This window comes from Leptodactylus fuscus, chromosome 8 (genome assembly GCF_031893055.1).
Source record: "Leptodactylus fuscus isolate aLepFus1 chromosome 8, aLepFus1.hap2, whole genome shotgun sequence".
Taxonomy (NCBI): domain Eukaryota; kingdom Metazoa; phylum Chordata; class Amphibia; order Anura; family Leptodactylidae; genus Leptodactylus; species Leptodactylus fuscus.
In genome coordinates, this window is record NC_134272.1 from 60,954,321 (window position 1) to 60,969,446 (window position 15,126).

Here is a 15,126-nt window from a genome sequence, read left to right on the forward strand (position 1 = left end):
CAGCCTCAATATATTCTGCAGACATTTACAGGGGATATAATCATTCATATCAGTATCCGTCTCCGCAGAGCGTACAACCGGATATTCCAGAAATCAGAAACACACAGAATAACATCCGCTCTGATTAAATTGTATGAGGAAAACGTAGAGTCTGAAGGACACTGGTGAACACAGGGTTAATTCCAAAAGATACCTCTGTTCTGTCTTTATAGGGATTAGTCCTGTGCTGCAGTCCTACATATAACACTAAACTATGCAAAGACATAAAGATGTTCTGCTGACTGGTATTCTGGGAGTTGTAGTGATTTTACATCGGACACCGTCCACTAGTTCGGGAACTATATCTAAACCACAGACATGAGCCTTCCATCTATTAATGAATGCCAATGTCCTTAGGTACAACATGGCGGGGATCAGAGGTTGGAATTCAAGATATGTTCAAACATTGGCTCCCTATGTCTGCAGCAGATTGTGGATTAACTCGTGTCGTTCAATGAAGAAAATCCTCAACTTGAAAATCCATACAGAATTTTCCCAAAATAAGTAGAATGCAACTCAGTTCCATGGCAGAATTTTTTTTCCACAGCAGATGCCAAAATCCTTGTGTCATTTTTCCGTTGCATGTGAACAGGTTTGTGGTAACCCCATTTACATATAAGGGATAGGGATTGAGGTTGGATTTGACATGGGTTTCAGGACAGAATCCGCACCAAAATAAGTGCCCTTATAGCTGCTTATGTCCAGCCTTCTCTTCAAATAACTTGTTTTTGTGGATACTTCCAATAATGGCTTCTTTAAAACGCGTGCCTGGACTTAGGCCTCATGCACACAATGTGCTTTTTTTTTTTTTTTTTTTTTTTTTTTAAATGTAGATTGTGAGCCCTACACAGATCTCACAATGTACATTTTATCCCTATCAGTATGTCTTTTTGGAATATGGGATGGAAATCCATGCAAACACGGGGAGAACATACAAACTCCTTGCAAATGGTTTTTTGCCCTTGGCGGGATTTGAACACCAGGACTCCAGGGCTGCAAGTCGTAGTTTTTGTGGCTGTGTGTTTGGGCCGAATTGAAGAGCTGCAAACTAAGGAGCAGGCCCTAAACCTGTTTGTACGTGCGGCTCTGTCAATTCATTTTATCCAATACTGTATTACGCAGAATCTTTTTACACACTTGTCTGTCGAGTTCCTTCACAAACTGCAAGAACTGACAACAGGCAAAGGTCACACCAAACATTGATGTAATTTAGATTTTTCTTTTGCTCATTCACTTTGTTTCGTTCATTGACAAAAATAAACTGTCAATACTTTTATTTTTGAGAGCATTCTTACTTTGCAGCAATTTGTACACCCCTGCCTAAAACTTTAGCACAGTGCTGTACACATATGCATATAATTTTTTTTTTCATACACCCCATCGATCATACTGTATATCACAAAGCCAAGGCTATTCAGCTTGGTGATAAATCTAATGAACTGGCCAACTCCAGGGACGGGTCTGGCTCAGCCACATGTGATACTGGATCTGCAATTCAAGACACAATAACTCAAGCACTGCTGCATTGCCGGCTAAAATAAGGAAACTCGTGCTGCTCCTGGCTACATCCCAAACACCAAAGAAGAAAACCTACAAGATGGATTTCTAAACTTATGTTTCATTTTGGCTTTAATTTTCTTCGCAGTAACTTGTTCCTTATTGTAATGTAAGTTCTGTCCTGAGGCGAGGATCTAAAAGTAGAATAAAGCACGGATCTGGTGTGCCGCATTTATGTGTCCTAAGACGGCTTAAAGGCGATTTTAATGATGATCCTCAGATGACTACGGATACTGTTGTGTTTGCACATTATCTCTGGTAAATTGTTGTAAATCTGCTCTTTCCAGCTTTCCATTCTGTAGCTTGCTGGGTGCAATGCCGGATTTATTACAATAACAGAAAAAAAACACAAAGAAACCTACAACTGTGGTTTTGAGAGGTGGTCTCTTGTGGATCCCAGTTCCTAAGTGAAGGAGTGGAGGTCTTTTGAGGATTTGTGAGAGGACGCTGAGCTCTGCTACCTGGGCTTCTGGAGAACCAACCAGCTCGCCCATTTTTTTTTTGGTGATTTTTTCTTCCCCTCTAAGCATTTTCATGTCCTATTACAAATTTGGAGTCTGTGTGTGCAGAACAAGGGGCCAGCCTGACATAGCTTACCTGTTACATTTAGGTTTCCCCGGATAGACCCTTCCACCACTTTCATTAGAAATGAGACTCACAGGTAGACATCTTGGACTCTCAGAGTCATTACCATTGCTCTTTTATATTTAGTTGTCTTCTTGTTGGTAGAGGGTCCCCTTACCCTTATGCCTGCAGTCTGAGCAATGTGTTGGTGATGTCACCAAGCAGAGGGTGGCATGCTCCATATTTTTTGGTCATCCTCTGTATCCCAGTCATTTTGGAGAGAGTCCCTATTTAGCTCATTTACCAATTTCACTCTCCCCTTTTCTTCTACATTGAGCAGGGTCCCACTGAAAACCTACCGGGTGTCAATTGTAGTCCACCTGCACACAAGCACTATGGCAGCACCCTGAGCTCCCTACCCTTAGACAGTGGATCTAGAGCAGGGGTGCTCACACTTTTTCAGCGTGTGAGCTACTTTATTAGCTGACCAAGGCAAAAGATCTACTACCCACATCTTGTGGACGGGGCCTGGGCAGGCCTGTGGGCGGGGCGGATCGTGATAGCAGGAGACAGCGGCGTTCTGTGGCCGCCCAGGGATCCCCGGTGTCTGTTTGTTCACAGCGCAGGCTGAGAGTTATCTCTGGACACTGGCAGGCTGGGGCTGCGGCAGTGCAACTTTTGCAATCTGCCACGTAACCCCTCTAAAAGTTTACACCACTTATTGGGCGATATTGTTTTTGCCAAATGTTGCATATCAAGTCACTCACCCTTTCTTCTAAGCCATGTCCCCTCTATTCAGCTAGTCAGAAGGCCTAAAACTAGAGGCAGTTTATTTAGTCAAGATCTGCAAAGAAGTTACAAACTTTGGCTAATCCATGAATGATTGTTCTGTGTATGTTCCCTGAAAGTTTCCACAATAGTCACTCGTCTGCGTACCCCGGTGTCACATGGATGCTCAGCCTCATTGTTCTTACATGTGCATTCGAGGAATAGTTGCAGAATTCAGTCAACATGGTGTTTGGCCACCTGTGCACATCTTAAAGGTGGTTATACTACACACTGCACTGGAGTCCTGGGTTAGGATCCCGCCAGGAACAACATCTGCAAGGAGTTTGTATGTTCTCCCCGTGTTTGCATGGATTTCCTCCCATACTACAAAGACATACTGATAGGGGAAAAAAATGTACATTGTGATCCCTATATGGGGCTCACAATCTACATAAAAAAAACAAAAACAAATGAAATTCGCATGAATATAAGGGGAAAAAACATCTTTTACCTGCAGCATGAGAACAACCGTCTTTACTACATTCCATTGCGATTTTCTTCCATCGACAATGACTGTAAACCCTCGGGCTTTGCATTTGTCACTGAAAAACAATTAGATTTGTAACTGATTTTTATTTTTCCAAAAAGCAGATCTTTTCTACATACATTTCTACATAGTTTATGACAAATTTAGTTAAGTTTGTATTATTTTTTTTTTATAAAACATCACAAATGATGACCCTATCATATAGTACAATTACAAGGCCGTGATTCGTTCTAGTATATGAGGGTATTCCTGTACAGTGTATTAGTATTCTGGACAGAGCGGAGAACAGAACAACTTGTTCCGGCAATCTTCCATCTGCAATATGTCGTCTCATCTGGAGGAACAGAATATTGTACATCTGGCTGCAAAATGAATTTAGAGGAACCAACCTAAATGTTTGGTGTAATTCTCAAAGTTGTCTGGTATTAAAAACCGCTGTTAATCTGTCCCATTAGGGATTGTCAAGAAATAGGATATGCCATATACATCTAGCTGATTGAGGCAGAGTCTCATACATATAGACAGAAGGTGGTCCCTTGACTCCCCCCTTTTATCCCCCCCCCATAAGGAAGGGGGAACACTCAGGAACAGATTCGATGTAAAGCTGAACACACTTCTTTACAATTTCATTAACAATAAAGGCCTACTTCACACACTTGCAAAAAACTTTTTGTTTTTTAATCCATTACATTTTAAGGTTACGTTCACATCTGCATCGGACATAGTCGCAGTGTGTGCCGAAAATTGCCAATGCTTCAAGTCCGATACCCGAGCGAACCCATGATAGTCAATGGGTTCCAATGGGCAAAGTTGGTGTCCGCTATTTTAGTGGTCTCTTTTCTCCTTTGTTCCGGTCCTCCAATGGACCAGAACAATGGACACAGCGGCACAAATGTGAACATAGCATAACATTTATTCTTTATAAAGATTATCAAGTTCTATAGAGGAGCCTATGGGGGAAGAATGCAAAATAAAAGCCATTCCTACAGCAAAATGCATTTTGAAAAACACCAATGATCCAAAAAAATAATCCAAAACTGCCACACAAGAGAAAAACATAACGTCTGCTACATGGATATTAAGAAATAACTGCAGAGATGTGAATACATACAACAACCAACATGCAAGGCAATGGGTCAAACAAATGTGGCCTCAATTTCTTGGCTTCTCCAGGCTCATGCATATCATTAAAAACTAACACCTAAAAAAACAACATGAACCCACTTCATTATTTTCCATGTAGATTTATAGCCGGAACTTCTTTTGTACCAGGATCCTAAATTATACAAGGTGCATTCACCTTATGAAATCCCATTTGCAAAATCACACTTACTTTTTACATGCAACATACAATAATAAGAGTGTGACAGAACAAAATAACCTGGGTGTCCATCTTATCGGATTTTTATTTTGTCCAATTTTTGAATATAATTTAAAAAAAAAAAAAAAAAACCATTTCAGCTTTCCCCTCCCCTTCTCAGGGTAAGTTTACATGGTGGAAATAGAACAGGAATCTGGTGGGGCAGAGCTACAAAATACTGAGCACAGTTACTTTGTTCTTTGCAGCAGTCACCTCGCTTATCCGCACACTGATGATCACATGCATATGTAGATAGGACACAGAATCCACCAATCATAATAGATAATTTCACAGCCTATCTGCTCCCCTTACTATACAATGGCCTCGGCCTAGAAAACGCTGCCATAGAAATCAATTGCCTCTGCTTCATTCCGTGTCTATGGCCCATGGTCCGTCCACAAGAGACAGGAAGCCAAATCTTGCCACAAACAAAGGCTTTGTGGCAAGGTTTGGAATTGCAAGATTTTGTTGATGCTTTTATTTAATACAGAGAATAACCTGGCAAATTTATAAACATCCCAAAAAAATTCTTGAAAATATGTTCAATAGAAAAATGTGATTTAAATAATAGGTCATTTCCTGGTGACCTTTCCCTTTAAGTTTATGGTAAAGTCAGTGGCGTAACTACCGGGGTAGCGGCTGTCACAGGGCCTGGGACATTAGGGGCCCGGCGACAGCCGCTGCAGGATTTTTTCCCTGTTATCGGCTGGAGTTACTCTATTTATTTACCGATCCTGGCAGTGGCCGGGATCGGTAAGTGACACCGCGAGCCCCGCAAACATCATTATTATACTCGGGGGGTCTTTACTTTACAAAGAAATACTGATTGAAGGGAGGAATATATTCCCACCACCCACAGCCTGGAACAGTCATCCTATACCATTTCAGTCTTGTGTATAAGCTTCACCCCTTACAAGGAAAGAATTTGTATCTTACAATTTTCCCTGGCAAAGGTTCTTCCGCTACCACGGCCTGCCAAAAAATCTCCTCAGGCAGCCCATGTACCCTTTCCTGGCTGGTGTTGTAAAGGTCGCCTCTGGGGTCACAGACTGTAACATGAGCGTCTTCTATTCCTTATGCAGGGCTGGCACTTTCTTAGTTGCATAGTAGATGGTTATAAAAGGTTTCCCATCTTATAATGCTGTGGCACATAACTAGGGTATGGCGTATCAGAGGCGGATTTGGCATTTACAGGGGTCCAAGTGACCTGGAGAGTCATACTGTAAGAGTAGTAGCGCCTTGGTGGGATCACAATCCACAATGTAGCCAAGCAATACGTTATTACTTACCATTTTGTTTAAAAGAATAGGATATTGCAGTCATTGTATCAAAGGTGTTGTCCGAACACGTTTTTGGTTTACAATGGTGTAAAATAACAAATAGAGTAATTCTAACCGTAATCCCTTGTTGCAATGATGCTGACGCTTCCCTGGTCCCCGATGGCCTCTGTTCTTTACGCTCCAGTGATGACATGTCGACCTGACATGTGGCTGCTACATCCAAATCACGGACTGTAGTGGTGACGTGTTCACTGCAGCCATCACATGCCATATCAACACGTCATCGCTGGAGCATAAAGAACTAAAGATGGTACAACTGCTGCTTGAGATCTCTGCTTGTCTACATGCACTTCCTCCATGCTCATTCTGCCTCCTTCCTGTCAAGGTTGCAAGTGGGTTCCATAGCTGCAGTGCCGGAACACCTGACTACCGTATATGACCGATTATGCTAGGTTCACACTAGTGTCAGGCTATCAGTTGTTCTGGTCCTTCGGAGGATCAGAATAATGGACAGGTGGACCACTAGAATAGAAGTCACATATGAGCATGATGGACCCCATTAGCTGAAATGGGGTTCATCGGGTGACCACTAGAGATGAGCGAACACTGTTCGGATCAGCCGTTCCGAACAGCACGCTGCCATAGAAATGAATGGAAGAACCTGTGACGCCGGCCGGCCGCCGGCAAAGTCAGCGTCACAGGTGCTTCCATTCATTTCTATGGGAGCGTGCTTTTCGGATCGGCTGATCCAAACAGTGTTTGCTCATCTCTAGTGGTCACCCGATGAACATCATCACTGGAGCAGCAGAACTGGAGGCTGATGCTGAGGACTAGGAAGACGAGGTGTTACTTTTTTATTTTTTTTCATTTATTTTAACCTCTTACTTGCCTTCAGTCAATAGTTTTAGTTTTTTACTTTTGAAGAGGGGGAGAAATAACACTAAAGATTTGCAGATAAAACTGTAGGGGGGAGCAGAGCACACAAAGCATTATCATTAAAGGGCTGACCCTAGGATGTAACGTTGCAGTTGCCCATCGATTTCCATGTCATCACCTCTAGTTGTACAACCTTCTGTGCTACGGCAATTCTCACTTTCCTCCCTATACTGGCTTGGCTTGCAGTAAGAGTACAGCTGGAGTCCAGGGGAGGGGGAGGGGGGGGGTAACTGTTCAATGTCATTTATGATATTAAGGGGCCATATCATCCCCTGCCAAGATTAAATGTAGAAACTTAGAATCTTTAGTGACCATATAAAGGCATGAGACTATATAGAGCTATTGTACTTGCCAGCTAACTATTGTGACTAATATCCTGTATTATTTCCAGCACAGTGACATTATTTCTAATAATATAAAATACTACTATTGGAACAAAACAAGTTTATTATCTGATGATATCCATATGTCAGAAAGTCATTCGCTCTTCCTGCAGTTAGACCGCCACCCACAACAGAAATAATAAGAATCATCTTCATTCATATAACACAAAGTATATCTGCAGAACAATTACACATACAAAGTGACGAATACAGGAACACAAGTATCGTAGAGTGGAAACAAAGACGACGTGTCACCTCCCCTGACTCTGTTAGAAAATGCTATAATTCTACTAGTATTACGGGTATTCTACTAGTCCCCTATAAAACAATAATTCTGGAGTATCTTTTCTCATAAACCCTAAATGTGCTGTTCCTCTGTTATTCCTCCTGAAAGGGGTTGTCCGGGATAAAATGCATTTTCTATACTAATCTAAACACATACCCAAACACACCCCTACTTTCTAAATTACATACTTTAGCAAAAATGTATATTTAGCCACATCCCAGGCACATTTTCAGATTACCTGGTGACGTTCCGTTTCCCCTTTTCTGCAAATGGAACTTTACTAGGTCACCAAAATACTCCACCCCCTCCTACTTACCGGTCTTCCTGCCCAGACTTCCCTTTTGTGGGGACGCCTCCTCCTCTTTGACTCTGCCGACAAGTGTGCAATAGCCCTGGCTTTGCGCTGTAGCCGGGCACTCCATTTCTACTACGCAGGCACCTCCAGCGTGCGCATGCATTAGCAGAGTCAAAGAAGAAGAGGAGGCCTTCCTGCAGGATGGAACTCTGGACAGGAAGATAGGTAAGTATTATGGGGTGGGATGGTGTGCTGAGTTAGTTAGAGGACCTTTCATTTCCTCGGGCACATGCGGTTTTATATTCCGCTAGCGGTATATGTGGTTTTATATACAGCACATGCAATTTTATATACCACATGCGGTATTATATAATTCGTCCATGAAAATAGAAAATTACTTTTTTTTTTTTTTTTCAGATAAAATGATGTTTCATCTTTCATTTCCTCAATGGGTTAAAGGAGAAAATGCACTCACAATTTCTCCCAAATATGGAAATGCCTGACATATGGATGTAAACTGCTCATTTCATGAGAAACAAGCCCTCATGCAGCTATTTCAGCAGAAATTAAAAAAAAAAAGTTAAGAATTTTGGAAGGTGGGGAAAATATGCAAAAAAAATTGCTAATCATTAATGTCCAAACTACTCTGCGTCCTTGAAGGGTTAAATCTGTCTTGAGTAGAGTCACCAGGGGCAGGACACTGGCTATTGCTGTAATGGAGAAAGTTTAACGGCCCTTCTAAGCAGGTTCTCCCTATCCTATTAAAGCCGTATACATTGGTGTATCATATAGAATATGTGTGAACCAATAGGAATGTATGGTCAGGTTAAAGGGGTATTCCCAACTGGCTTGTTCACCAACCTGCATGCTGTGTTCTCTGTTCACTTCCTGGTTTTCTCTGTGAATTGGTGGGCGGGGTTTCACTTGCTGTCTTCCAGACAAAGCCAGCTCTGCTATCTCTCTTCATAGCAGTATGTTTGCAGTCAGTAATGAGGGATGGTTGTAAATAAATTAGCACAGTATCACTGGAAGATGGACAATATGAAGCTGATGTAGCAGAGCTGGATTTGATAGGTGATGAGAATGCCAAATTTACATGCTACAGGAACAAGTGTCAGCTTGCAATAAACTCTGTTTTAGGTCTGTGTTTAATACAAAGGTAAGGGACTCCCTATCTCAGCCCTTATCAGCAAAATTCAATTAGCCGACTGATAACTGGAAGACCTGGAGATAAACAGCTCAGAAATACAAGCACTGAGCACTCAGCTCCCCTCCCCTCCTGGAGCAGGGAGTAGCATCACTTGTCCTGGGGTGAGAGATAAGATCATCCCAGGTCTGTGGTTATGGAAACACAGTGTAAACAATGAAGTGAATAAATTAAGATAATAGCCAAATAAAGCAGTTTTGCTTAAGCACTGTATTTAGGAAAAGTCTTACATTCACATAAGCTAGCAGTATAGATAAGATCCTTGAGATGGGACAACCCCTTTAATGTCCTCTATAATGCACTATCGCTTATAAGGAGTTTCCTTTTAACAGACTCACTTTAATAACCTAAAAGTACATTCCCTGAGGCCTAGTTCACATCTGTATTCGGTACTCTGTTTGAGGAGTCTACCTGTGGACCCCCCGAACGGAATACCGAGTGTATTGAAAAGCGGTGAGCAATGAAAGCACATGGATCCCATAGACTATAATGGGGTCTGTGTGTTTCCCACACGAATCACGTGGAGAGAAAAGTGGTGCTTGAAGTGCTTGACTCGTGCGGATACCACACAGGCTCCATTACAGTATATGGGGTCCATGTGCTTTCATTGCTCACCGCTTTTTAATGCGTTCGGTATTCCGTTCGAGGAATACCGAACGCAGATGTGAACCAGGCCTAAAACTTCCTTATCCATGTCTTGACCTCCACATCTAATTCCACTGTTGCCAAAACATTCAATGCAAAATATTTTGGTACTGGCTTCTCCCGAGCTATTACTGTATAATATAATCTATATACAAAACACGCCTGTATACTATAACAATGCCAAAATACATAAAGACTGTTTCTGGATAAATAACCTAATAGTTCAAAGCACATCACAGCAAAATCTGGAACAAGTGCAAGCAATGATGTAATAAAGGGTTAACAGACCTAGACGCACTTGTTTTATAGTTTCAGCCCTGGGGACTGGCTTAAACCAAATTAAAAAAAGAGACATGTTGAAAAATACCAAGTCACAAAACACAACCTAAAAAGCTGGATACGACGGGCACTAAAGTTCACTATAATTTATTCATGCCGGAGGTAAAAGTCACCTTGGGATGCTGAGCAGGTAGTCCAGGGTGACGCTCAGCTCATCCATATTTGTCTGTTCTGAGCACAATGGGATTGTCAGAATGAGGCCGCTTCTTCTGTCCTTTCCGCCTGTAGAAAGAATGCACAATGTTAACAGCAGGAAGGTGCCCTTTGAGTCTGCCAGGTTCACCCGAATAAAGGTGCCTTTATAGGAAGAAAAAACGGGAGCGCGGCCTGCAACTAAAGGAAAAGATATTCAGGAAAGGCATTGAGGTCAGAATACATCATTTATAAAATAATAACAAAAAACTTCAAAAGGCCAACCGTTTCCAGGCATAAAAGCAATGTTCGCATGCAATTACAAAAAAAAAAATCCACCACAAAGATGAATGTGGAGAATTAAAGGACATCTTACTCTTATGTTCAGACTTATTTTAGGGACGCAGTTTCTCAAGAGAATTTAACCCTTTATGTTCTAACAATAGGCTGCTGAAGATTCTCCCCCATCTACAGAGGACAAGGGCTCAGTTTTCTTTGCAGGGCCATCTTAAGGGTGTAATCAACACGGCGGATTTGTTGCAGATGTTTGTCTGAATGAAAATACATGTGTTTGCTTCAGTAACATGTGCATGAAATTCTGCAAACTCCGTAAAAGGTCAAGTCAAAAAAAATTCTGCAAAATAATGTGTGAGCAATTCTCTAGACCGTGTCCGTGAAAATTACGGATATTAGGAGTCCTCCAGAGTAAGAGATATTCTACCTAGCCACCTTCGTCTCTGGCCCAATACATGACGGTACTATACAGGATACATTAGTATAGAGTTATTACAAGTACGTCGCCAAGATCTTCCTTTGAGAATCGCCACTACCTTGTCAGTATCTCCAAGTACACAATAGTCCAGTCCTAATCCATCCAGGCCAGACCCATTCATTTCTAGCTCCATTAAAAACCTCAACATATTGTATTGTGCAATGGTGAAAGACATGGAGATCCAATACCCACAATCCTGCCAAGAACTGGTCTTTTATTTTGGTAACATCTACTCATTTATCGGGTTTCTATTTTTTTGCTTTATATTGTATTATATAAGGGCACTACATTTTATTTGATTTTGCCGTTTGTCTCATCCCTTCTATGTATTTCCTTGTGAGCAGTCATCGATGTCAGAATGATTTGGGACACTAAAGCAAGCACAGGTACCGTATTTGTCGGACTATAAGACGCACTCAACCCCCCCCCCCAAAAAAAAAAAAAATTTGTGGGAAAATGGGGGGTGCTTCTTATAGACCAAATGCATTGCCCCACCCCTGGGAATGATAAGAGGATGTCCCAGCGATCCCATCCCATATCCTCCATGCTATTACCGCAGATGCCGGGTCTGTAAAGATAATGGCGGCTGCTCTGCTGCAGAGTAATCACCATAGATACTCACCAGTCTCATCTCTAGGTAAGTAAGGTTTAATTTTTTTATTTTGGACCCATGGGTACATAAAGACCTAAGGGTGATTTAGGGTCCCAAATTGAAAAAAACTGAAAACAGTTTGAGATAAACATATCACTCAACATGTACAAAAATTGACCTGACAGTCCCTATTAAAGGGAATGTGTCACCAAGCAAATGGCCTAACTTTCAACCAATTTTTTCAGTTAAACATATATTTTTTAAGAATTGTATTTTAAATTTTCTAGGTATATATATATATATATATATATATATATATATATATATATGATACTATATCCTTCAATTTTCCCTCTAACTACTAAGCCTTATAATAGACTGATACTTGCCAATTCCGTAGGGGTTTTGCAGCAGTCATCTCATTTACATTGCAAAAACAATGAAAGATCACACCTCTATAGACTCTGCAGACCCCCCCCCCCCCCCCCCCCCCCCCCCGAATATAATGATCGGCGGACCGGGAGGTAAGGGAACGTAACAAACACTGTTACTTACCTCTCCACGATCCTGCCAGGCCTCCTTCCTAGTCATCTGACGTCTCTGACGTCACATGAACCCGGTCTGCTTCCCAGGTCATGTGACGTCCAACGTCATAGAAGAAGGACGGCAGCGGAGAAGACAGCGTAGGAGTCGGGGGACAGGTAAGAAACAGTAGTTTCTTATGTTTTTATTCCCCCGGGACTCCGGTTATTATACTCTGGGGTCTGAAAAGACCCCAGAGTACAATAATTGTTTATGGGTGTCCACTATGGGCTATAATACTGTGTGCAGGGGACACTATGGGGGATAATACTGTGTACAGGGGGCACTAAGGGACATAATACTGTTTGCAGGGCTTACTAAGGGACATAATACTGTGTGCAGGGCTTACTAAGGGACATAATAGAGTGCAGAGGAGGGGGTCGGTCGAGGTCTTCGGCGTTGGTTGGGGGGGGGGCATGTCAATAGTTCGCCACGGGGCCCCGCCATTCCTAGTTATGCCACTGCTGCACAGAGTATATCTAGAAATTTTCCTATAGACCTCAATGAATCAGCTCCAGACTACTGCCACCTATGGCCATGAAGCTGCTGTAAAGCATATTTCTAAATGCTTGTTTACAGAACAGAGGAGAAGCTCTGGCAAGATGGCCGCCCCCATGACCATATGCAGAAAATAGAAAAAAAAAAAATAAATCTATCAGAAAATAAATTTTAAAACTGGTAATACATTCCTTTTACGAGCCAGAGCAAGGACTTTGCACTTTGTGAATATTTTTATTAGCTTTGTATGTTTTTGGTTGTTTGTGTGCCTGTGTCATGCCGTGACTACGGTAATATTACTGATTATTCTTTTTGGATATAGGGATGTACAGCCTTGTGTACGTGTGTTCCTCTTTTTTGGTAGTTTCAAATGCTGGAGGTGCGAGGTCCCATTCTGCATTTTATTCTGCAGTTTTAAGTAGAATTTTTATTTTTTTTATTTTACAAATCTCTTGGTATCCGGGCGGTGAATTTTTTTTTTTTTTTATTGTGATGAACGCAAGATTAAAAAAAAATTAAAAATTAAAAAAATAAAAAAAAAATAAAAATTCAAGTTCTGACTTTAAGGGCCTCTTAATGCCTCTTATTATCTTCACTTTAGATTGCCATAGGAATATATCTGTAAGCAGCGGAGAAAGTGAGCCCATTTCTGGGTACTTCTGATGATTTAAGCTGTAGTCGTAGGACCAATGGTCTAGTTTTCTCCAGATCTAAGCAATATGGAAATAAAATAGAAACTGGATAACTCGAGATGTGAAACCTACTGCTGTCACATGCTGGTTATTGCACAATTAACCTGCATTTTTAATGAGGCTGCCGGCGGACCAGGCGCTAGCGGGTTTATTATCACACAAGTCAGGTAAATGGAAGGAAAATATTCGCCCCACAAGAGCTTCTACGACGGGAAAGCTGTCTGAATTCTTCCTGAAGGGCATATGAATAACCCTGCCATCTCAATGAATAGAGTAAAAAATCCTCATAAAACAAATTGCAGGTGCAAGTGAACCGGCATGGAAAGAAATATGGCATCCAGCCTTGGCTCGTGCGCAGTCACACAGCAGCCACTGCCAGCTCTCATTCCTTTGTGATGGTGCAAAGTTCATTAAATAAAGCAAAGAGAACGCTTGGATGCTATTCAGTGATTTGGATGGCCACAGATGGGCTGAAAACTACATGCCGCTATCTTACCCCATAAAATTATACAATGCACTGATTTAGATGCCCAATTCAATAGAATACTTGGTCTGGATCTGGAACTCTACCTGGCTACAGGACATGTACATTAATAATTTATGATGGGGCCATTGAGCTTACGGTCCCCAGTAACAGCCTATTGTACTGAGCGGACTGCTTAATAGTCAGCCATAGAGATTACAGCCTAGGCTTTGGATGTGGATAGTGTTGCTAAATACTTAGTGAGCTATGCAAAGGCAGCGGAATACCGTATAAAAAGGCATAAAAAGAAAGAAAACAAAAGTCACATGGACAATTCCTCTAAAAATAACAATACACCGGCTCCTGAAGTCTGCAGTATTTTTACTATGAGATATAGTAGACCAAGAGTGGATTATTTCAGGGGTGTCAAAATCATTTTTTATATTATGGCTGCCTTCCAAGGGCATTTGTAATTGTAAAACTGTATACAATATACAATGTATAATCTAGACTATTGCAATCTAGTAGCAAGATTTGGGATACGGCCACAGGTGTACTGAAGGAGACTATGGAGCTTGGCTCTCTGGATTATGCACCAAATGGAAATGTCCCAGCAGACTTTCTATGGTGTATGTAGCTTTATCAAATTGTTTCTCCAGAAGTGTAATGTTGCACCACTTGGTCAGTAAAAGGCCAATATACCCTTTAGGGCCAGGTTGGACAATAGCTAGCCCCTTCCACCTTTAGGACCAAGCTTCTTGTCTTGAAGGTGGCTAAAGTGCCTGGGCAGAGCCTGTGAATTTCCAAACGGAGGTGCATGCTGGATCTCAAAATCCCAGATGGCAACTGGTCCCCCGGGCTGATACCACGCCTTTGCCAAGAACTGGCTGTGATCTTCAAGGAAAGAGGAAAATTGGTCCTTTTGCATCTGGACCTCACAGGCCACATGAAGTGATGAGAAGAGCTGGATTTGGCCTGTGGGCCTTTAGTTTGACATGTGGATTATTTTGTGACCCCTGTCCTTCCAGTCTCTAAATAAAGCTGGTCATCACTTGATCAAAAGCTATTCCTCCTGCTCTGCCTCTTCAGCGAATGTATGTATTCTCAATAGGGTAAGAGGAGCCCATTGACAAAACCTTCTTTGTGTTTTTTTCACATGTAGCTGCATTTTCGTACCAAATGTCAATTC

General features: G+C 41.7%; 1 protein-coding gene across 1 annotated transcript in view; it reads right to left on the reverse strand.

The window, feature by feature from the left end:
• SESTD1 (SEC14 and spectrin domain containing 1) overlaps window positions 1-15,126 on the reverse strand; it is an 89,333-nt gene that overhangs the window by 45,769 nt on the left and 28,438 nt on the right. The window contains exons 3-4 of the mRNA XM_075286073.1: window positions 10,320-10,428; window positions 3,440-3,530 (exon numbers count right to left, since the gene is read on the reverse strand). Coding sequence (XP_075142174.1) covers window positions 3,440-3,530; window positions 10,320-10,428 — 200 coding nt within the window. The remainder of the gene's footprint in view (window positions 1-3,439; window positions 3,531-10,319; window positions 10,429-15,126) is intronic.